Source organism: Mobula hypostoma, chromosome 4 (genome assembly GCF_963921235.1).
Source record: "Mobula hypostoma chromosome 4, sMobHyp1.1, whole genome shotgun sequence".
Taxonomy (NCBI): domain Eukaryota; kingdom Metazoa; phylum Chordata; class Chondrichthyes; order Myliobatiformes; family Myliobatidae; genus Mobula; species Mobula hypostoma.
The window spans coordinates 36357647-36381604 of NC_086100.1; the positions used below are offsets into that span (position 1 = coordinate 36357647).

At 42.7% G+C, this 23958-nt stretch overlaps 1 protein-coding gene across 6 annotated transcripts in view; it reads left to right on the top strand.

The window, feature by feature from the left end:
- The first annotated feature begins 14339 nt into the window (after window positions 1-14339).
- Window positions 14340-23958, top strand: part of LOC134345242 (mucin-2-like) — a 78053-nt gene continuing 68434 nt past the window's right edge. For all 6 annotated transcript variants that reach the window (XM_063045593.1, XM_063045591.1, XM_063045592.1 and 3 more), the window contains exon 1: window positions 14340-14513. In XM_063045593.1, the coding sequence (XP_062901663.1) occupies window positions 14441-14513 (73 nt within the window). In that variant the 5' untranslated portion in view covers window positions 14340-14440. The remainder of the gene's footprint in view (window positions 14514-23958) is intronic.

Genomic DNA, 23958 nt, shown 5'->3' on the forward strand with positions numbered 1-23958 from the left:
CCACAAGCCAAACTCACTTTGTCCTTACTTCGTTCACCATGATCGAAATGCTTAATTATGTCTAGTTTTATGCTAAGTGTAACACCCTTACAAGCTCTTTCAGGCTTTTCCAATACCTTAGAACTCATCTTGCAAACGGCTGCTCACAGGCACGTGTTTAAGCAATGCTGGGGCTGCTTTTTTTCGTAACAGTGAAAATACTTTCTGTTAGTGAAAACAGGGAACTAATGTAGGTCTTTCGTAACAGTGAGGTTTCATAAAGCGAACATTCAAAAAGCAGGGGACACCTGTACCTCACTACTCCTGCCATCTGCTCACGGTTTGCGATCAGGAGTCAAGTCGAGTCGAACATGAGACCATAGTACTTGGCTTTATGAATGCTTCTCAGTAAACTCTGGTGAACAGTGGATGCCATCATGTGGATGAATTCGTTCTGGACACCCGGTGAAAGATAAGATGTGGATCCAGGATGACTTTCCAAATGAGTGAGGTGTTCTTTTATGACAGGGTCAAAGGTGGCCAGTAGTTTCAGTAAGCCAAGGAAATTTCCCACATTGGAATCATCGTCTAGCTGAAGTGACTCCCTGTGTCCTTGCAAAGCCAGGTTCTGAGTTGCAAGGAAATTTATTCAGTGAAGGATTCTCGTCAAGATATCACACCACCTCTACTTTTCCTTTCTAATCTGTGACTGAAATACTGCATCAATAACTCCTCTCTTTCCAGCTAAATTTCTTTCCACTGTGTGAAGCATTCCTGATGATTCTTGGCATTCTCATGAACACTAATCCTTTCAGGTGCTTTCCACTGGTTGAATCCACTTTCCTGCTCCAATAAGGATTGATGGTCTGACCAGGAATAGAGAAGACAACAGATACAAAATGCAGACTTTGTAGAAGGGGAATAAACCAGCCACGAGCAAGTCACATTTTCATCGCGACCATTTCCCACTTTCCTCTTGAACCAAGTTTTGTTCACTGAGTGGTTATTTGTTGGTAGGAAAGGCCCCTCACTGTTCTGGAAATACTTTGAACCCAGTTTTATTATTTCTGTTCTCAAATCTTCAGGCAGAATTGCTTTTCCAGTATCCTTGTCGACTTCAGAAGTCCAATGTCATGCTGTTCAATCACTTCTGGTATGACAGTTCGAGGCTCTTTGACACCATCCAGTTCACTAGGTTCAGTGTCGTCAGGTTCAATCTCATCAGGTAAAATCTCGTCAATAAACTCAACATCAGGACCACCACCGTCTTCCCTTCCTGTCATGTCCACGTTCTCTGTGGCAGCCTCACTCTTAATCTCGTCATACTCGGATTTATCTGACTTGACTTCCACCTCGGCTTGTGACGCATTTGTACTTGATCCACCTTCGGATTCTAACAAACTTGTAGCAGGTGAAGGCGACTCCATGGAACGTGTCGAACTACTTGTTCCGGGCTTTTCAAAGAAGGGCATGAAGAACTTGTCCGACTTCTTGGCTTCCTCCACCTCCAACTTTCGTCTCTTCTGTCCTTCAGCTCCACTTTCCTCCTCCTTCGTGAAGAAAGGTTTCATGGTCTTCTTACACAATGTTCTGAAATAAGGCCATCCTCGTGCTTCTCACCCATGATAATCAAAGACAGATCATACATCTGAAGAAAATTCTTTTTTCACTATCCAAGGATAGTTTGTCTGACTTTAATAGAAACTGCTCAGTGGTGCTCCCTTGCCATACCTGCCATACCTGTCATACCTTAGATATGCCACTGCTCCAGAAAGCCATCTCAAAGGCGATACATCCCATGCCCTCCACCTCTTCAATAACTTCCAGTTCCCCGGTCCCAACCGCTTCATTTTCACTATGGATGTCCAATCCCTATACACCTCCATTCCCTATCAAGAAGGCCTCAAAGCCCTCCGCTACTTCCTGGATAATAGACCTCACCAGTTCCCCACCACCACTACCCTCCTCTGGTTGGCGGAACTGGTTCTCACACTTAATAACTTCTCTTTTGGCTCTTCCCACTTTCTTCAGACTAAGGGTGTACCCATGGGAACTCGCATGGGACCCAGCTACGCCTGCCTCTTCGATGGTTATGTGGAACAGTCTGTGCTCCAAACCTATTCTGGTACTGCTCCCCAACTTTTCCTTCGATACATTGACGACTACATTGGTGCTGCTTCCTGCACCCATGCTGAGCTCATCAATTTCATCGACTTCACTTCAAACTTCCACCCAGCCCTCAAATTCACTTGGTCTATCTCGGACACTTCCCTCCCCTTTCTCGATGTCTCGGTCTCCATTTCTGGAGACAGACTGTCCACTGACATCTTCTACAAGCCCACTGACTCTCATAACTACCTCGACTATACCTCTTCCCACCCCGCCACATGCAAAAATGCCATTCCCTATTCCCAAGTTCCTCCGTCTCTGCTGCATCTGCTCCCAGGATGAGGCTTTCTGTTCCAGGACATCTCAAATGTCCTCTTTCTTAAAGGATCGTGGTTTCCCTTCTACGGTGATCAATGATGCCCTCACCCGCATCTCCTCCATTTCCCGCACTTCGGCCCTCACCCCATCTTCCCACCACCACAACAGGGACAGAGTTCCCCTTGTCCTCACCTACCACCCCACCAGCCTCCGGATCCAGCACATTATCCTCCGCAACTTCCACCACCTTCAACAGGACCCCACCACTAAGCACATCTTTCCCTCTCCAGCCCTCTCCGCTTTCCGCAGGGATCGACTCCTCCACGACTCACTTATCCGCACGTCCATCCCCATGGATTTCCCACCCGGCACTTATCCCTGTAAGCGCAAGTGCTACACCTGTCCCTACACCTCCTCTCTTGCCACCATTCAGGGCCCCAAACAGTCCTTCCAGGTGAGGCAACACTTCACTTGCGAATCTGTTGGGGTCATCTATTGCATCCGGTGCTCCCGGTGCGGCCTCCTCTACATCGGTGAAACCCGAAGCAGATTGGGGGGCCGCTTCATCGAGCACCTCCACTCCGTCCGCCACAACAGACAGGATCTCCCGGTAGCCACCCACTTCAACTCTGCTTCCCACTCCCATTCAGATATGTCCATACGTGGCCTCCTCTGCTGCCATGATGAGGCTAAACTCAGGTTGGAGCAGCAACACCTCATTATACTGTCTAAGTAGTCTCCAGCCCCTTGGCATGAACATAGAATTCTCCAACTTCCGGTAATTCCCTCCCCCCCCCCCCACCTCCCTCTATCCCTATTTCCCATCACCTCCCTCATAGTTCTGCCTCCTCCTACTACTTCGCATTGTTCTCCTGCCAATCACCTCCCTGCTTCCCCTCCCCCACCCCTTTGTCTTTAAAATTACTGTTTTTTTCAACTACCAGCATTCTTCAAACCCTCCCCAAAGTTCTTCCTTCAGTCCTGACGAAGGGTTTCGGCCCGAAACATGGACTAATCTTTTCAACTGATGCTGACTGACCTGTTGAGTTCCTCCAGCGCATTGTGAGTGTTCCTTTGACAACAGCATCTGCAGATTATTTTGTGTTAGCCATCTCAAAGGTTCAAATGTTCATTTTATTGTCAATAAAACTCTGATATTTGACTTCTCCGGATAGCCATGAAATACAGAAAAACCATGGAAGTTGTTGAAATAAAAGATTCCCTCCCTCCCGGCATGAAAAAGGAAAGGAAACAAACCCCCCACACCCTTCCTCACAAAAAAAATTAACAGATTGCCCACATGGTAAACGATAGCTAGAACATCAAAAACCCCAAACCACTAACGCTCTCCCTTGCAAAACACCAAAAACTGAAGAAGACCAATATAAAGTACAGTCCAATAATCACATAAATCTCAAAATATTGAAAGCATCTTCCCATCAGCATTCAAGGAGACCGGTCACATGAACCCAGACTTTCTGTGAAAAAGGACTGCCATGCCGGTCTGGAGTTGATCTTCAGCCCTCACACTGTCTCTGGTCTTGTGCTTGAAGCAGCTCATGCTCTCAGTCATCTTCCAACACTGCAGAGCACTACATCATTCGATTGAATTCCAAACTGCACTTCACAGGTTCCGGCAGTTTCTGTAACACAATCAAGACAGAAAGAATAAACAGCTCCAATACCATATGGAAGTTCATTGATGACACCACTGTTGTGGGCCAAGTCAAAGATGGTGGCATATAGGAGGGAGACTGAAAAATTGGGTGAGTGGTGTAAAGAGGCGTAAAGGGATCAAGCCAGTGAGAGACGTGACCAGGAGAGGGAGGGGATGGAGAAGACCCTGGGGAGGAGAATTGGATTCTTTGGAATGGGAACAAGCATCACAGGCTTGGACAAAGGACTTGACATCCCTATTCATACCAGGCCATCTTTTTATGAATTCTCAGGTGCATGAAATTCCAGGGTGGGTTATTATCTTAGATACGTGTCCCCATTTGAGAGGACCTCCGACCTAAGTTCAGGTGGCACAAAAAGGCGACTTAGGGGAACATTACTGGGAACTAGATTACTCCCCTCAAGTCCTTGCCTGACTTGGGAATTAATATCCCAAGTGATAGGATCCAAAAGGTTATTCTCCCAAAGTACCAATATCAACTAAGGCCTATCTATCAAATCAGGGGAGGGGGGGCATCTAGTTGCCTAGATAGGGTATCAGGCTTTAGATGCTTGGAACCTGTTCAATAAGTAATGACAAAGTTAAAACAGTTAAAGAATAATGCCCAATGGGCTTGTTGTGAGTTAAGTCCCCTGGCATTCTGGATATAAGCTAAATTTGTATGATCCGTCCAAACTATAAAAAAATGCTCCACCCCTTCCAACCAGTGCCGTCACTCTTCTAAGGCCAGTTGAACAGCCAACTCCTGGTTACCAATATCATAATTGGATTCAGCTGGTGACAACTGTTTCAAAAAATAAGCACAGAGATGCCAATTTTTTTATCGGTGGTGGAATGCTTAGACAAGACTACCCCTACACCAACGTTGGAAGCATCAATTGTTTTGCCACTGCCCCTATATTGCACCCACCCAACCCTGTAGGGCAGATCAGGGTTGGGTGGTTGCAATATGGGTGCAGTGACAAAACAATTCCCAAGGTCATTAAAGGCTGACTCCGCCACTGCCGTCCACAGAAACAATGCCACTTTTTCTTGGTAAGATTAATCGCAGGAGCAGCCATGGAGCTTAATAAATCTCCTGTAAAAGTTAGCAAACCCCAAGAATCTCTGAATCTGCTTGACAGAAGTGGGAATGGGCCAGTCCTGAATGGGGTCCATTAAAAGGTCCCCTTGGGAAATAAATTCAAAAAAGGAGACTTCAGGAACATGAAATTCACACTTCTCTAGCTTGACAAATAATTTATTATCTAATAAACACTGAAGGTCCTGACGAACATGGGAGATACGTGCCTCATAAGAAATTGGATAAAATCAAAATATTGCCTAGGTACACCAAGACAAACCTGTTTAATATCTCCCTCAAGACATCTTTGATGAATCCCTGTGAAATTGCTGGGGCAGTAGCAAGCCCATAGGGCATAACTAAGTACTGTATTCATAATGCCTGGGAAGCATACTGAATGGCATCTTCCATTCATCACCCTGACAAATCCAAATTCAACTGTAGGCATGCCTGAGATCCAACGGAGTGAAAATTTTGGCCCCTTGCGGTAAACCAAAGGCTGAGTTCATTAATGGTAAGGGGTAACTAGTTTTAATGGTAATTCTGTTAAGATCCCTGTTAATTCTGTTAAAAATGGGCTGAAAAATGGCAGATGGAGTTTAATACTGACAAGTGTGAGGTATTGCACGTTGGAAGGACAAACCAAGGTAGAACATACAGGGTTAATGGTAAGGCACTGAGGAGTGCAGTGGAACAGAGGGATCTGGGAATACAGATACAAAATTCCCTAAAAGTGTCATCACAGGTAGATAGGGTCGTAAAGAGAGCTTTTGGTACATTGGCCTTTATTAATCGAAGTATTGAGTATAAGAGCTGGAATGTTATGATGAGGTTGTATAAGGCATTGGTGAGGCCGAATCTGGAGTATTGTGTTCAGTTTTGGTCACCAAATTACAGGAAGGATATAAATAAAGTTGAAAGAGTGCAGAGAAGGTTTACAAGGATGTTGCCGGGACTTGAGAAACTCAGTTACAGAGAAAGGTTGAATAGGTTAGGACTTTATTCCCTGGAGCGTAGAAGAGTGAGGGGAGATTTGATAGAGGTATATAAAATTATGATGGGTATAAATAGAGTGAATGCAAGCAGGCTTTTTCCACTGAGGCAAGGGGAGAAAAAAACCAGAGGACATGGGTTAAGGGTGAGGGGGGAAAAGTTTAAAGGGAACATTAGGGGGGGCTTCTTCACACAGAGAGTGGTGGGAGTATGGAATGAGCTGCCAGACGAGGTGGTAAATGCGGGTTCTTTTTTAACATTTAAGACTAAATTGGACAGATACATGGATGGGAGGAGTATGGAGGGATATGGTCCGTGCGCAGGTCAGTGGGACTAGGCAGAAAATGGTTCGGCACAGCCAAGAAGGGCCAAATGGCCTGTTTCTGTGCTGTAGTTTCTATGGTTCTATGGTTCTATTCTATTCCGATAATCAATACAGGGTCTTAGGCTACCATCCTTCTTTGTGACAAAGAAAACTCCACCTTTGCAGTGGGAGTTGAGGATCTGATGAACCCAGCTATTGATGCCTCTTTAAGGTAACTGTCTACAGTCTGTCTCTCAGGACCAGATAGGGAGAACAGCCTCCCTCAGAAAGGGCAGGAACCAGGCAATAACTCAATAGTGCAATCATAATAACGATGGGGTGGCAGCAAGGTAGCTTTTTTCTTGCTAAAAACGTTTAGGAGGTCTGAGTATTCAGGAGGGACTTTCTTAATCTCATTAATAACTTCTAACTCAGGAAGTGTGGACACAAGTTCAGGGATTTTCGTTTTGATCTCGGGCACTTAGGACACATACTCATGATTCTAGGAAACCGATGAAAAGCAAATATTTTGGCAGTTAGAGGACCAACCAGTAATACCCCTCAGCACCAGTTAATCACAGCGACTTGCCGAGACAACCATGGATATCCAAGAATAAAAGGGATCTCTGTCAAATTAATCAAGTGGAACTTTAATGTTTCGCAGTGATTCCCAAACTGAAAGCCTAATAGTCTGGAATGTAACAACCCTTTGCCATTCAAGAGGCCTACCACCCAGTACAATGGCAGTAAGGAGAAAGGGACCCCCATTTGTTGTGCCACCCCTAAATCTAAGAATTTACTCACTGAACCAAGAGTCAACAAATGCGTGAATGGGAAACTCCTTTCAATTGCATATCAAACAAGAGGGTAGGTGTAACCGCGTGTGAGTACCTGTGGGAGAGGCCAAGGGACCATCACAGATCTCCCCTCACTGGGCAGCCCTTGGGAGTTTCCCAACCTCTAGGGGCACGTGGCCAGATAATGCCCCAGTTCCCCTCAGTACAGAGAACGTCTCTCTGTAAATTTTGTGTTGTGTTCAATCAGCAACCAAAAGATGTCCCCTGCCCAAATGCTTGGGTTCCATGGTATCCAGCGAAGGATCTATAGGAGAAAATGAGTGGGTGAATGTCGGTAGGATAGAAGTTGGAGAGCTGCTGGCATTGCTCTCACCGCCGTTCTGACAGACGGATGTCCAGACAAGTGGTTAAATTGATTAAGGTCTGGTTCAGGACCGCGAGCTGCCAGTTCATCTTTAAGATTGTTCTTTCGAACATGGCCATCAGAGCTTTACCTCTCTCCACTCTCTAGCGCCAAAGCGCTGAGCTCAGTTGGATAGTCCACCATGTCTTGCAGCCGCCTGCTGCCCACTAGGGCACTGATAAATGAATTGATAATGGAGCATTCAGGATCATCTCTCTCCAACTTAGGTGTTACCCATTCCAGAGCTTTACCAGAGAGGAAGGTAATAATGCAAGCCACTTTACTTCATGCAGTAGGAAACCTGTGCATCATCAGTTTGAACACTAGAGAATATTGGGTTATAAACCCACAGCATGGCTCAGGACTCCTGTTAAAGAGCCCCGGAGTAGGCAGATTTAGGCAGCTATCGGCATTTTCCCCTGAGTACGTGGCATTCCTAATTCCTGAGCTTTTACATTTTCCTGGATGGCAGAGAGAGACGCGGTCAATTCCTGCAGCTGCTGCTCATGCCTGCTGATGGCGGCGCTCTGCTTTGCCAGATCCGGTTGGACACCGAATCCTGCGGAGTTCAGCTTTCTCAACCGGTCGAGCTGAAGGGTCACTAGCAAACTCAAGTGCAGGAATCGCAGAGACGTCGGCAAGTCAAGCAAAATAAGAGATTTAATACGGAAATTAACCAGCCAAACTGACAAGAGCTCAGACAAACTATACTGAATCTTGAAGAGCTGAAATCACCCACATTACACCGAAGAACTCGGCCTGAGCTTCAGCAGACGAGTATCCACAACAACTGAGCAAAGAGGAGTTGGCGTGCCGAGCCGCGCCCCCTCAAAATACACCCTGGAGCACGTAGAAATTCAGGACCGATCAGACATCATACGTGCCCAGATGAAGCAATGATCCCTAGGCAACATTGAAAGACATTGAAATATCGTGCTAATTAAAATTACCCCAAACTGAATAAAAGTGATAAATAGAAAGAGTTAACAATCCCCTTGACAGGCAATGAGACATCTGCAGAGCTTCAAAACCAGAGCCAGTCCAAAGACAAACAATTAGGCATAAAGGGTAAAACAATCCAAGGAACACTGCGTGCCCACAGGGTGACACTGAGCAAATACAGTCCACATACTAAATGAAAAAAATTACCCCTGGTTGTGACACCAAGCCTAAGATGAAAAGGCTTTTCTCCAAGTGAAGAACTTCATGGAGTAAAGAAGTACATCTGAGCTGTGAATGTTCAGGATTAAAATAGAAAATGCTACAAATATTCAACAGTGCAAGTCTGCTTTTATTTCAGAATTCCAGCATTTCCAATTTTATTGAATTTCAATGAATTTCCATGTCTTCCCTACCATGTCTGTCAACTTTGTAAAGGTTCTAGTCCTCATTCTGAATGAATTTCTGTTTGTCTTTTGTACCTTGCCCAAGCTGCAGAGTCCAACATTTCTTTTACTCTTTCTCAGATTTCCAGCATTTTGGTTTTTTTTTAATTTTTTTTAGTTACTCACCTCCAGAACTTTACTGTCCAAATGTGGGTTTTGTGTGTTTCAGTACTGTGTCCTTTGCCCCTTTCAAACTGTAGTCTGTCTGGTTGAGACTGAAACTCTGGTTTGTGTTGGTTGTCATCGTGTCCGACGATGACAGAAATTTCTGTTGGAGAGTTTTTAAAATGGAAAAGCTGTTGCACAGGGGCATTTCCACTCTCTCGATCTCAGATGTCCAGGTCCAGAGACATGAATAATCATCAAAACTGAGGCCTTCCTTGGTTGCAGTGGATGACCATGACTTCTTCAGTGCCTTGTCGGACCCTTCGCTCTCCACAAAGTGTTGCTGCTTCACTTTCGTGGCCGTTCGATCTCAATGTTGATCTCGTCTGCCCGGTCCACTGGATTTGACCTTGCTTGCGAGGACAGGCATGTCCCTATCTCACCAGGGGTATCAGGCCCACTGGCTACTCTCACCTCGTTTAGCCCACCATCTGAAGCGGTATACTGGGGTTTGCAGGCAAATAGCTACTTGGAGCCACAGGCGAGAGCTGAGTGTCTGATGCTGATGAGCCCCAGAATGGACACAACAAGCTCCTTCTCCAGAGCTGCTACCCCTCCCCGGACATCCTATACATCCCACTGGTTTGTGATATGCGTCTAAACCCCAGTAGCAATTTGGTTGGAATTGCTTAAATTCAATGGAAGTTCCTTCCAACTGCTGGAGAGAGAGCACAGTGTGATAGAATAGTCCTTACTGTAACACTATTACTGCACCAGTGACCTGGTTCCATCCCCCACCCCCTAACTGTTCTCCCCGTGACCATGTCCTCCAACTTCCTCCAACATCCCAAAGACATGTGCTTAGGAGGTTAATCGGGTGTAATTGGGAGGTACGGACTCCATAGGCCAGATGAGCCTGTTATCATGCTGTATCTTGAAATAGTAACAAAAGGTGAGTGACAGCTCTGTCACATGTGACTGGATTAGATTAAATCCTGGGGTTTAATAAAAAACAATCTATTAATTGACTATCCTTGCCTATATTGCTATTCTGGACTGGGCTTTGAGCAATGAGGAAGGGTTAATTAGCAATCTTGTCGTGAGAGGCCCCTTGGGTAAGAGTGACCATAATATGGTGGAATTCTTCATTAAGATGGAGAGTGACATAGTTAATTCAGAAACAAAGGTTCTGAACTTAAAGAGGGGTAACTTTGGAGGTATGAGACGTGAATTAGCTAAGATAGACTGGCAAATGACACTTAAAGGATTGATGGTGGATATGCAATGGCAAGCATTTAAAGGTTGCATGGATGAACTACAACAATTGTTCATCCCAGTTTGGCAAAAGAATAAATCAAGGAAGGTAGTGCACCCGTGGCTGACAAGAGAAATTAGGGATAGTATCAATTCCAAAGAAGAAGCATACAAATTAGCCAGAGAAAGTGGCTCACCTGAGGACTGGGAGAAATTCAGAGTTCAGCAGAGGAGGACAAAGGGCTTAATTAGGAAGGGGAAAAGAGATTATGAGAGAAAACTGGCAGGGAACATAAAAACTAACTGTAAAAGCTTTTATAGATATGTAGAAAGGAAAAGACTGTAAAGACAAATGTAGGTCCCATACAGACAGAAACAGGTGAATTGATTATGGGGAGCAAGGACATGGCAGACCAATTGAATAATTACTTTGGTTCTGTCTTCACTAAGGAGGACATAAATAATCTTCCAGAAATAGTAGGGGACAGAGGGTCCAGTGAGATGGAGGAACTGAGCGAAATACATGTTAGTAGGGAAGTGGTGTTAGGTAAATTGAAGGGATTGAAGGCAGATAAATCCCCAGGGCCAGATGGTCTGCATCCTAGAGTGCTTAAGGAAGTAGCCCAAGAAATAGTGGATACATTAGTGGTAATTTTTCAAAACTTGTTAGATTCTGGACTAGTTCCTGAGGATTGGAGGGTGGCTAATGTAACCCCACTTTTTAAAAAAGGAGGGAGAGAGAAACCAGGGAATTATAGACCGGTTAGCCTAACGTCAGTGGTGGGGAAACTGCTGGAGTCAGTTATCAAAGATGTGATAACAGCACATTTGGAAAGCGGTGAAATCATCGGACAAAGTCAGCATGGATTTGTGAAAGGAAAATCATGTCTGACGAATCTCATAGAATTTTTTGAGGATGTAACTAGTAGAGTGGATAGGGGAGAACCAGTGGATGTGGTATATTTGGATTTTCAAAAGGCTTTTGACAGGGTCCCACACAGGAGATTAGTGTGCAAACTTAAAGCACACGGTATTGATGTGGATGGAGAATTGGTTAGCAGACAGGAAGCAAAGAGTGGGAATAAACGGGACCTTTTCAGAATGGCAGGCAGTGACTAGTGGGGTACCGCAAGGCTCAGTGCTGGGACCCCAGTTGTTTACAATATATATTAATGACTTGGATGAGGGAATTAAATGCAGCATCTCCAAGTTTGCGGATGACACCAAGCTGGGTGGCAGTGTTAGCAGTGAGGAGGATGCTAAGAGGATGCAGAGTGACTTGGATAGGTTGGGTGAGTGGGCAAATTCATGGCAGATGCAATTTAATGTGGATAAATGTGAAGTTATCCACTTTGGTGGCAAAAATAGGAAAACAGATTATTATCTGAATGGTGGCCGATTAGGAAAAGGGGAGGTGCAACGAGACCTGGGTGTCATTATACACCAGTCATTGAAAGTAGGCATGCAGGTACAGCAGGCAGTGAAAAAGGCGAATGGTATGCTGGCATTTATAGCGAGAGGATTTGAGTACAGGAGCAGGGAGGTACTACTGCAGTTGTACAAGGCCTTGGTGAGACCACACCTGGAGTATTGTGTGCAGTTTTGGTCCCCTAATCTGAGGAAAGACATCCCTGCCATAGAGGGAGTACAAAGAAGGTTCACCAGATTGATTCCTGGGATGGCAGGACTTTCATATGAAGAAAGACTGGATGAACTGGGCTTGTACTCGTTGGAATTTAGAAGATTGAGGGGGGATCTGATTGAAACGTATAAAATCCTAAAGGGATTGGACAGGCTGGATGCAGGACAATTGTTCCCGATGTTGGGGAAGTCCAGAACAAAGGGTCACAGTTTGAGGATAAAGGGGAAGCCTTTTAGGACCGAGATTAGGAAAAACTTCTTCACACAGAGAGTGGTGAATCTGTGGAATTCTCTGCCACAGGAAACAGTTGAGGCCAGTTCATTGGCTATAATTAAGAGGGATTAGATATGGCCCTTGTGGCTACGGGGATCAGGGGGTATAGAGGGAAGGCTGGGGCGGGGTTCTGAGTTGGATGATCAGCCATGATCATAATAAATGGCGGTGCAGGCTCGAAGGGCCGAATGGCCTACTCCTGCACTTATTTTCTATGTTTCTATGTTTCTATATGCTGTTCCCATTGAAAGGCCGGATAGTGAATTCCCTCAGACATTTGTTTCTGTCTAACAATATCCAGAATACTTGCACGCAACTTCATGGTCAGCACTGGAGCAGAGGATTCCTCTGGTTGCAAATCCTGTCAATCACAGCAAGCAGAGCAGGCCTTGCCCACACAATTGCTGCTTAAAGTAGCTTCAGATATGCAGTCCCGATGCAGCTTTTCTGAAACGGTGATGATTCACTTCCTCCCACAGATGCTGCTCAGCTCACTAAGTTCTTCCAGCAGATTATTTGATTGCATCACTTTCTATTATCTTCCAGATCTTGTTGTCTGATTGCTCTTTAGTGCCCTTGGAAACCTCTGCTGCTGTTAGTCAATCTCACATTTCAGTGAAAAGTTTGAATTTGACCATAAGACATAGGAGCAGAAATAGATCATCTGGCCCATCGAGTCTGCTCCGTCATTCAATCATGGCTGATCATTTGTTCCCCTCCTCAGTCCCACTCCCCAGACTTCTCCCCATTACCTTTGATCCCATGTCCAATCAAGAACCTATGGAACTCTGTCTTAAATACACCCAACGGTTTGGCCTCCACAGCTGCCTATGGTAACAAATTCCACAAATTCACCACCCCCTGGCTGAACAAATTTTAATGCATCTCTATCTTAAATGAACGCCCCTATATCCTGAGGCTGTGCCATCTTGTCCTAGACTCTGACACCATTGGACACATCCTTTCGACATCTACTCTGTCTAGGCCTTTCAACATTCGAAAGGTTTCAACAAGTTCCCTCCCCCATCCTTCTAAACTCCAGTGAGTACAGACCCAGAGCTATCAAACTTTCCTCGTAAGATAACCCTTTCATTCCCAGAATCATCCCTGTGAACCTCCTCTGAACTTGCTCCAAAGCCAGCACATCTTTTCTCAGATGAGCAGCACAAAACTGTTCATAATACTCAAGGTGAGGCCTGGCCAGTGCCTTAAAAAGCCTCAGCATCACATTCCTGCACTTGTATTCTGGACCTCTTGAAACAAATACAAACATTGCATTTGCCTTCCTCACCACTGACTCTACCTGCAAGATAAACTTTAGGGTGTTAGAACATAGAACATAGAACATAGAAATTCACAGCACATTACAGGCCCTTTGGCCCACAATGTCGTGCCAACCATGTAACCTACTCTAGAGACTGTCTAGGATTTCTCTAGCACATAGCCCTCCATTTTTCTAAGTTCCATGTACCTATCTAAGAGGCTCTTAAAAGACCCTATAGTATCTGCTTCCACCACTGCCACCTGCAGTGCATTCCACGCATCCACCACTCTCTGTGTGAAAAACTTACCCCTGACATCCCTTCGGTACCTATTTCCAAGCACCTTAAAACTATGCCCCCTCGTGTTAGCCATTTCAGCCCTGGAAAATAGCCTCTGTCTATCCACACGATCAATGCCCCAGTGTTCTGCACAAGGACTCCCAAGTTCCTCTGCATTCTCAGATCTTTAGATTTTCTCCCCGTTTAGAAAATTATCTGCACATTTCTTTCTACTACCAAGGTGCATGACCCATGTAGTTGTGCACATTGTATTTATATCACTATATTTGTCAGCTACCAGTGTCGGAGTTACTTTGCTTCGAGATTTGTTGGTTTTCTAAGCAGACAGAAGTTAGGCCAAATTGATATCTTCAATGTCTGGAAGATTACACCTCTTGTAATATTACACCATAGATTAACAGACCACAGAAATGCAAGATTAATTAACCCGGAAAGTAGCACAGAAAAATTCCAAAGGTGGGTGGAACACTAAAAGGCAATCTGGGCTGAAAGCGGTTAAAAATTAAGTCTTTTAAGACAGCCTCCTCAGACTGTAAGCTTGTTTTGTATGAAGGAACAACGAAGAATATAATAACATGGCAGCTGCAGCATTATGGATTTACACTTTTGTGCTTTTAAGTGACTTAATCGATGGACAGATGACAACAGGTAAGTAACTTTGCTACCATTATTAGTATAATCATCAGGGTGATAAAATGCAAGAAACTGGATTACTCATAAAGCAATAATATCCAGCAAACAGTTTTCCTGGGCGTTAAATGTAGATAAATCAGAAGTGCATTCTATATTATTTCTGGTAAACTATGTGACTGCATGTAATCCTCTCACCATAGGCTTGCAATCAGTTAGCTATTACTGTGAATACAAGCTAACCACAACATAACTCGACAATACATGGTGAAAAGGCCAGTTCCAATTCATAAACACATCTAGTGAGAAAATGATTCCGGTAAACACAAACATAAAAGTTTGAATGTCCCTTTAAGATAAAGTAGGACTGTTACTTGTATGAACACTGACACACTCATGCAAATTTTCCGTTCGCCAGGAAGCAATAATTTACTTCACACCTGTGTAAACTTAGATAGAAATTGTATTGACAAAATATTTTAAATGATAACAAACACAATAATACTATATATGCAACCGGGTGACCATCGGATCTTATTCAGTTTTGTTTAAAGTGTACTTAGGCATCCATCTGGGTAATGCTGGAATAGTTGTCTGTGCCTTTAAGGGGAGACTGTGATGTCATTACGCATGTGCGGGATAGTGGGGAGACCACTTTGCTTTCTGCTGAAGACGTGGTAGGGCGTTGGAATCGGATTCTTCCCAGAGTGTGCTGGGCATGGTGAGGAAAGATTTCCACAAGTGAAGAAATCACCGCTGGGTAGTGTGGCTTATACAAAGTTCCTCACCATCCAAGTAGGATTGCCATTACTGTATTAGTACCATATTGGTTCTGGTATTTTTTATACTGCATACGCAATTCTGTCCATACACAAGGGTGTGAATCAAAAGTTAAACTGAGATTGTAACAGCAAGAACTGGTTGTAAATTCATTCGTTTTGTTTCGCGACCCTCTTCTGGCATTTAATCATCTAAAACAAATAAAGGAATTAAAACCCGATAGAGTCTTTGTTGTCCTGAGCGTGTACTTTCTCCCCAGGCTACATATAATACAAAATAAAAAGGGTCTATAGTATGTATAAAAATATCGGTCTATAATGTACATGTAATTATTGGAGCTCATTGTTGTGGAATCAACTCAGTTTGCTTCATTTTGTTTACTCACGGTACTGAAATGATTTTGTGCTGAAGAACCAGTCACAGAAAAAAAATATTGATGCAACATCCAACGATAAGGTGTTGAATTTTTTCCAAAGAAGCTATTACTTAAAAGTTATCTGTACATTCTCCTTGAGACCATTGCCTGCATGAGGATTTTCCAACAGCAGTACCTGTCCTAATAAATGGGTTCCGTGAGCATTTCACCATGTTCTTCTGCTGTCCTTTCATTGTCTGTTTCCATTTTCCTTCTTTTTACTTCTTCAATCCTGCGCTATTTCCAGAGAATGGCTTCCCGTTCTTTTTCCATGCCCTCTCTAGAATGTCCTCAAGGCAAATCCTCGTGACTAATTAAACAAGCATAACTTTCAGTCAAGTGAATTATTATTTTAAACAGCAAAAATGAAATAATCCATGTATCATGTAAGAAAAGGAACACTTAGTCATAGAATCATAGAGTCATAGAGAAATACGGCACAGAAACATGTCCTTTGGCACATCTAGTCCATTTAAACTGCCTGCTCCCATCGACCTACACCAGAACCATAGCCCTCCATACCCCTACCATCCATGTACTGATCCAAACTTCTTTTAAGCGTTGAAATCGGGCTTGTATGCACCACTCGTGCAGGCAGCTCATTCCACACTCACAGGACCCTCTGAGTGAAGAAGTTTCCCTTCATGTTCCACTTAAACTCTTCATCTTTCACCCTGAACCAATGAACTCTGGTTGTAGTCACACCCAACCTCAGTGGAAAAAGCCTGCTGGCATTTATCCCTCATAATTTTGTATACCTCTATAAAATTTCCTCTCAGTCTTCTACATTCTAACCTATTCAATATTTCCTTATAACTCAGGTTCTCCAGAATGGTCAACACTCTTGTAAATTTTCTCTGTACTCTTTCAACCTTATTTACATCTTTCCTCTAAGTGGGTGACCAAAACTGCAATATCTCAACAACATCTTATATGTCTTCAACATATCATCCCATCTCCTACACTTGCTAAACTCTCGACAAGTCTCTGCTTCTTTATATTGTCTGAGCACTACGATTCATTGAGTAAATAAGATGTCTGCTCAGCACCAGCCTCTTACTTTTTCTCTCCATTTGATGGGGCTTCACTCCAGAGAACCAAGTAATGATAGGAATCTAGAAGATTATAAAACGAGCAGGAAGGAGTTTAAGAATGAAATTAGGAGAGCCAGAAGGAGCCATGAGAAGGCATTGGCGGACAGGATTAAGGAAAACCCCAAGGCATTCTACAAGTATGTGAAGAGCAAGAGGATAAGATGTGAGAGAATAGGATCAATCAAGTGTGACAGTGGAAAAGTGTGTATGGAACCTTTAGTCCTTGCCTATGACCATTTGCATTTGTACTTATCCCATTCTATTCTTCCAACATTCCCATCAATTCCATTCAGATCTACCAATGACCTAGGAGCAACTTACAATGGTGAACCAACCAACTTGTGTGTCTTTGAGATGTGGGAGGAAACTAGAGCACTCTGGGAAAACTCATACAATCATAAGGAGAGCATGCAAACTCCGTACAGCTGGCATCAGGGTTTAGCATTGAACCGGGGTCATTGAAGATGAGAGGCAACAACTCTATTAGCAGTGCCATTGTCTTGCCTCACTCTACCACACTGCACGTTTAATCCCTTCACAAAAAAAATCCATTATTTCTAAACAATACACCATTTTACAGTGAAAACAAAATACATATTCAATTTGTTTTCTTTTTAAAACTGTCTCTCGTTCTTTTCTCCTGAGTATTAAAGAAAGAATTTTAATCTGAAGTAGTAAGTCTATGGGGTGGGTTTGGCGATGATGGCAAAAGAGCCTTAGGACTCACTCCACCAGGTTCAGGGACAGTTATTACCCCTCAATCATCAGACTCTTAAATCAGTGGGGCTATCTTCATTCAACTTGACTTACCCCATCATTGAAACGGTCCCGCAACCTATGGACTTACTTTCAAGAGCTCCTCATCTTCTGATTTCAATATTTATTGTTTATTTATTTTTATTATTATTATTTCTTTTTTTCTTTTATTTTTGCACTTCGTTGTCTTTTGTATCTTGGTTGTACGCAGCCCTGTTGGGTGCAGTCATCCATTGATTCTATAATGGTTCTTGGAGTTATTGAGTATGCCCACAAGAAAATGAATCTCGGGGTTGTATATGGTGACATAAATGTACTTTGATAATAATTTTACTTTGAAATTTTAACTTGAACCTTTTATTTTGCCGATCCCTTGGTATCCTGGTATCCCATTTCATTCCTGTAGTTTCTCAGGTGGCTGATGAAGCTAATGTGGGAACTGTAAACTGTCTAGATAGTGTGGGATTTCTTCAGCGAGGGTGGGAAAATCAGGACGTATATTCTCCTCTGCTGCCTCTGCTAGCTTCTGTGGCTGTTCTTGACAAACACGGGCTCTTAATCCCAGCCCAAACTCTTCTCCATTCTGAGTGTTCACAGGTCAAGGATTCTTACAAGACTGTGTAGATGTCACACAATTTAAAGAAGGCTTCGGAGACACTTTTGCATCTCTCCTTCTGATAACCTCCTGCCAGGACAGAGCTCACTGTAGAATGCCTGTATTGGGAGTGTGGTTCCATGCATATGAATGTTGTGATCCAGCAGAACTGAGAAGAGTGCAAGGAGAATCTCAGTGCAACAGTTAATGGGCAGCACTGGGAGTATCATTGTTGAGTTTTGTGCAGGGCTTGAGATCCAGATCTTTAACCATTCTTTTCCTTAGTTGAGCAAAGGTTGTGCTTGCATACTGAAGGTTATAATGCGTTTCATCTTTGTTGCCTGCTGTTACTTACAGGTGGCTCCCAAAATATATGCCATAAACACCAAGAATTGCTTTAGGGATGTGAAGGTGGCAGTAAAATGGTGAGGGCAGCAGACTGTTGAGGGTAGTAGAAGTGAGTGCAGAAACAGAGTGGACACATGGAAGGTTCCAGTCACATTACAGAGGCTGAATTTCCTTCACCTATGTTTGAGGAGGATCTACACAGTAACAGACATCTGTAGTCTGTTAGAATATCAATTACTTGCTGGAAATGTGTTGATACGTTTGTAATTTCTGGTAAAGTCACTCACTGTGTCTTACATTGTTGGAAAATCCAGAGTTGGGATTTTGCAGCTGATGGATCAAAAATACAAATGGCAATTGACCAATACACTGTTTACCAAAGCTGTCCTTCTGTCTTATAGAAACATAGAAACATAGAAAATAGGTGCAGGAGTAGGCCATTCAGCCCTTCGAGCCTGCACCGCCATTTATTATGATCATGGCTGATCATCCAACTCAGAACCCCGCCCCAGCCTTCCCTCCATACCCCCTGACCCCCGTAGCCACAAGGGCCATATCTAACTCCCTCTTAAATATAGCCAATGAACTGGCCTCAACAGTTTCCTGTGGCAGAGAATTCCACAGATTCACCACTCTCTGTGTGAAGAAGTTTTTCCTAATCTCGGTCCTAAAAGGCTTCCCCTCTATCCTCAAACTGTGACCCCTCGTTCTGGACTTCCCCAACATCAGGAACAATCTTCCTGCATCTAGCCTGTCCAATCCCTTTAGGATCTTATACGTTTCAATCAGATCCCCCCTCAATCTTCTAAATTCCAACGAGTACAAGCCCAGTTCATCCAGTCTTTCTTCATATGAAAGTCCTGCCATCCCAGGAATCAATCTGGGTGTGCTCAAGTGTGCATAGTGTTTTCTAAAATTTCTCATTTCAGTTCTTATATTCCTTTGTAAATTTTCCAGATCAGTTTCAGACCAAGATATTATGCAAAAAAAAACACAATGCATTAATATGGGTATAGCAAAAGTGTTTGTTATTATTTTTACAATTGACCTCTGTTTGGCAGATTTTCTTAAATCTTCAATTAAATTCTGTCAAAAGTTTTCCCTTTATTTCACTGTGATCTATTTTCTTTGCTTGTTGATATCCCAGATACTGATGTTTTGTGTTCATCCAGTGATTGTACTGTATCCTGCTGCTCTGATTTATATTCTACGAGCTCTAGTGCACTGTTCCTTATGTTTAATGGTCTGCATTAGTCCAAAACTCATCTTTATATCTTTAGAAAATAGTTCTACTACTTGAATTAATTGCTTTAGACTTACTAATGAAGTAGCATATAATTTCAAATCATCCATGTATGAAAGGTGTATCAAGATAAATTCATTTGGTTGTCTCTGATTTGATACCCTATTTTTATCTAATTCAGTGAAGTAGAGAGTGGGTTTAAAGCTAGACAAATCCATAGTGGGCTTAGAGAGTTGCCCTGGAAAATGCTTTCATTTATTTTGATAACAGTGATTGTTCATTTTTTTAATTGTTAATAGATAGTGTGATTCAAGTACAACAATACATCATCAGAATTTCTATTATCCATGAATGTGGGACAAAGTCTAATGCTTTTTGGTTGTCAATATAACAACATGAAAGATTTCTGCTTTTCTGCTGGGTCTGACTCAGAATTACAGAACCTATTATCAGTTGTTCTTTAGATCATTTTATACTCTTATGGCATCCTTTCTGCTTTTCTGTAAGTATACCTAAGTAAGTGATGGTTCGTTGCGAGATACATGATGTTACAAGTTGATATATTATTTGTAAACAAGTAGTAGGGCAATATTTTGATGGGTCATTTGTGATTTCTCTATTAGGTAGGAGATATGCTTTTATTATTTTTTTTTGTTTTTTGGGTTTGTAGAGTTTGTCTTTTGCATACTGGTTGCTTTTCAGTCTTTGGGTGTAGTTTTTCATTGTTTCTATTGTATTTCTTTGTTCTATTATGAGTGCCTGCAAGAATATGAATCTCGGGGTAGTATGTGGTTACATTTACATAGTTTGATTAAAAAAAACTTTGAACTTGGAAGTTTGAAAACTCCCAAGTATGTTTAGATAGGCTAGGAAAAATAAGGGGGGTATCCATTTCCGACTTGGCTGATAACACCCACTGAAAATCAATCAACAATGCTACAATACGTATGATGAGATCATTAGCTTCTTGAAAAGGTGTTTCATGTTTCTGGACACATGTGGAGCTGCCTTCCAGTATGCACCAGGAAGCAACTCCAGAACATGTTTGGTTTACTGTGATATGCAGTGCAAAATACAGCAATATTGAGAAAGATATAGAAAAGTGATGGGCAAAGATGTAGACTTGCTTGATACTTGTCTTCACCGTGGTTGCTTGTTACTGAAGAAAGTATGAAGGTCACATCAGAGAGGCATCAATGTTGGAATTTATTGCAATGAACATAATCATATTTCTTCAAAGTGCAAAGATAATAGCAGATGCTGGAACAGCAAACACTAGAAGAGCCCAAAACAACATACACAAAATGCAGGTCAAGCAGTATCTATGGAAAAAAGTAAACAGTTGACATTTTGGGCCAAGACCCTTCATCAGGTGTCCATAGGTACTGCCTGAACTGTTGAGTCCATATATATAACCATATAACAACCATATAACAATTACAGCACGGAAACAGGCCATCTCGACCCTTCTAGTCCATGCCGAGCTCTTACTCTCACCTAGTCCCACCGACCTGCACTCAGCCCATTACCCTCCATTCCTTTCCTGTCCATATAGCTATCCAATTTAACTTTAAATGACAAGATCGAACCTGCCTCAACCACTTCTGGTGGAAGCTCGTTCCACACAGCTACCACTCTCTGAGTAAAGAAGTTCCCCCTCATGTTACCCCTAAACTTTTGCCCTTTAACTCTCAATTCATGTCCTCTTGTTTGAATCTCCCCTACTCTCAATGGAAAAAGCCTATCCACGTCAACTCTATCTATTCCCCTCATAATTTTAAATACCTCTATCAAGTCCCCCCTCAACCTTCTACGCTCCAAAGAATAAAGACCTAACTTGTTCAACCTTTCTCTGTAACCTAGGAGATGAAACCCAGGCAACATTGTAGTATATCTCCTCTGTACTCTCTCAATTTTATTGACATCTTTCCTATAATTCGGTGACCAGAACTGTACACAATACTCCAAATTTGGCCTCACCAATGCCTTGTACAATTTCAACATTACATCCCAACTCCTGTACTCAATGCTCTGATTTATAAAGGCCAGCATACCAAAAGCTTTCTTCACCACCCTATCCACATGAGATTCCACCTTCAGGGAACTATGCACCATTATTCCTAGGTCCCTCTGTTCTATTGCATTCTTCAATGTCCTACCATTTACTATGTATATCCTATTTTGATTAGTCCTACCAAAATTTAGCACCTCACATTCATCAGCATTAAACTCCATCTGCCATCTTTTAGCCCACTCTTCTAAGTGGTCTAAATCTCTCTGTAAGCTTTGAAAACCTACTTCATTATCCACAACTCCACCTATCTTATTATCATCTGCATACTTACTCATCCAATTTACCACCCCATCATCCAGATCATTAATATATATGACAAACAACATTGGACCCAGTACAGATCCCTGAGGCACACCACTAGACACCGTCCTCCAATCTGACACACTGTTATCCACCACTACTCTCTGGCATCTCCCATCCAGCCACTGCTGAATCTATTTTTCTACTTCGATATTAATGCCTAATAATTGAACCTTCCTAACTAACTTTCCATGTGGAACCTTGTCAAAAGCCTTACTGAAGTCCATATAGACAACATCCACTGCTTTACCCTTGTCAACTTTCCTAGTAACCTCATCAAAAAATTCAATAAGATTTGTCAAACATGACCTTCCACGCACAAATCCATGTTGACTGTTCCTAATCAGACCTTGTCTATCCAGATAATTATATATACCATCCCTAAGCATACTTTCCATCAATTTACCCACCACTGACATCAAACTCACAGGCCGATAATTACTAGGTTTACTCTTAGAACCCTTTTTAAACAATGGAACAATGGAACAACATGAGCAATACGTCAATACTCCGGCACCATCCCCGTTTCTAATGACGTTTGAAATATTTCTGTCAGAGCCCCTGCTATATCCACACTAACTTCCCTCAAGGTCCTAGGGAATATCCTGTCCAGACCCAGAGACTTGTCCGCTTTTATATTCCTTAAAAGCGCCAGTACTTCCTCTTCTTTAATTATTATACTTTCCATAACTATCCTTCTTGTTTCCTTTACCTTACACAATTCAATATCCTTCTTCTTAGTGAATACCAAAGAAAAGAAATTGTTCAAAATCTCCCCCATTTCTTTTGGCTCCGCACATAGCCATCCACTCTGATTCTCTAAGGGACCAATTTTATCCCTCACTATCCGTTTGCTATTAATATAACTGTAGAAACCCTCTGGATTTATTTTCACCTTACTTGCCAAAGCAGCCTCATATCTTCTTTTAGCTCTTCTAATTTCTTTCTTAAGATTCTTTTTACATTCTTTATATTCCTCGAGCACCTCATTTACTCGAAGCTGCCTATATTTATTGTATATCCCTCTCTTTTTTCAAACCACGTTTCCAATATCCAACTTCCAATAAGAGTCCCTTTAGTATTTAGCAAGTCTAAATGATCAAGGCTCAGATCTCCAGTAATCTATTATTTGTCAGTGAAGTTATCTATTGAGAATTTCTTCTGATCCCCTTCTTCTCCTTCCTGTTTTGTTCAGCCTTCCACAAAACAATAGACCAGCATTGATCATAATGGTATGTGGTTATCAGTTGAAAAGATTGTACCAGTTGATTAACAGGAATTAAACCATGAGAAAATGGGGAGTGGCTGCACCCATGTGTGCAAGGAAGAACAGGTGAAAAAAATGATGGAAGCATACTTAGATTACATGGGTTGCAGGCGAAGTGCAATGGGGTAGTTTTTTTTTATAAAGAGAAGCGGATTTTGTTAACAGAAAAAAAGCCTGAATTCTTTAAAGTAACGTTATTGTCAGAGATCATTAAACTCACACCAGGAAATTACCTAAGACCCATCTGCAAACTTCAGCTGGATTTATACGAAAAGTAATGCAATCACAGGTTAACAACACGTTGAAACTGATACTCCAGATCTGCTTCTTTGTTATAATGGAACATATTAAGTCACGGAGTCGTAGAGTCCTAGAGTGCAGAAACAGCCCCTTTGGCCCAACTCGTCCGTGCTGACAGTGTTGCTCAGTGAGCTGGTGCCTTCTACTTGCATTTGGCCCTCTCCTATCCACGTGGAATCAGAGTTGGCTTGCCTGCAGAAGGCAGAGGGTCATGGTGGAAGGAGTACATTCAGATTGGAGGGTTGTGAGTAGTGGTGTCCCACAAGGATCGGTTCTGGGACCTCTACTTTT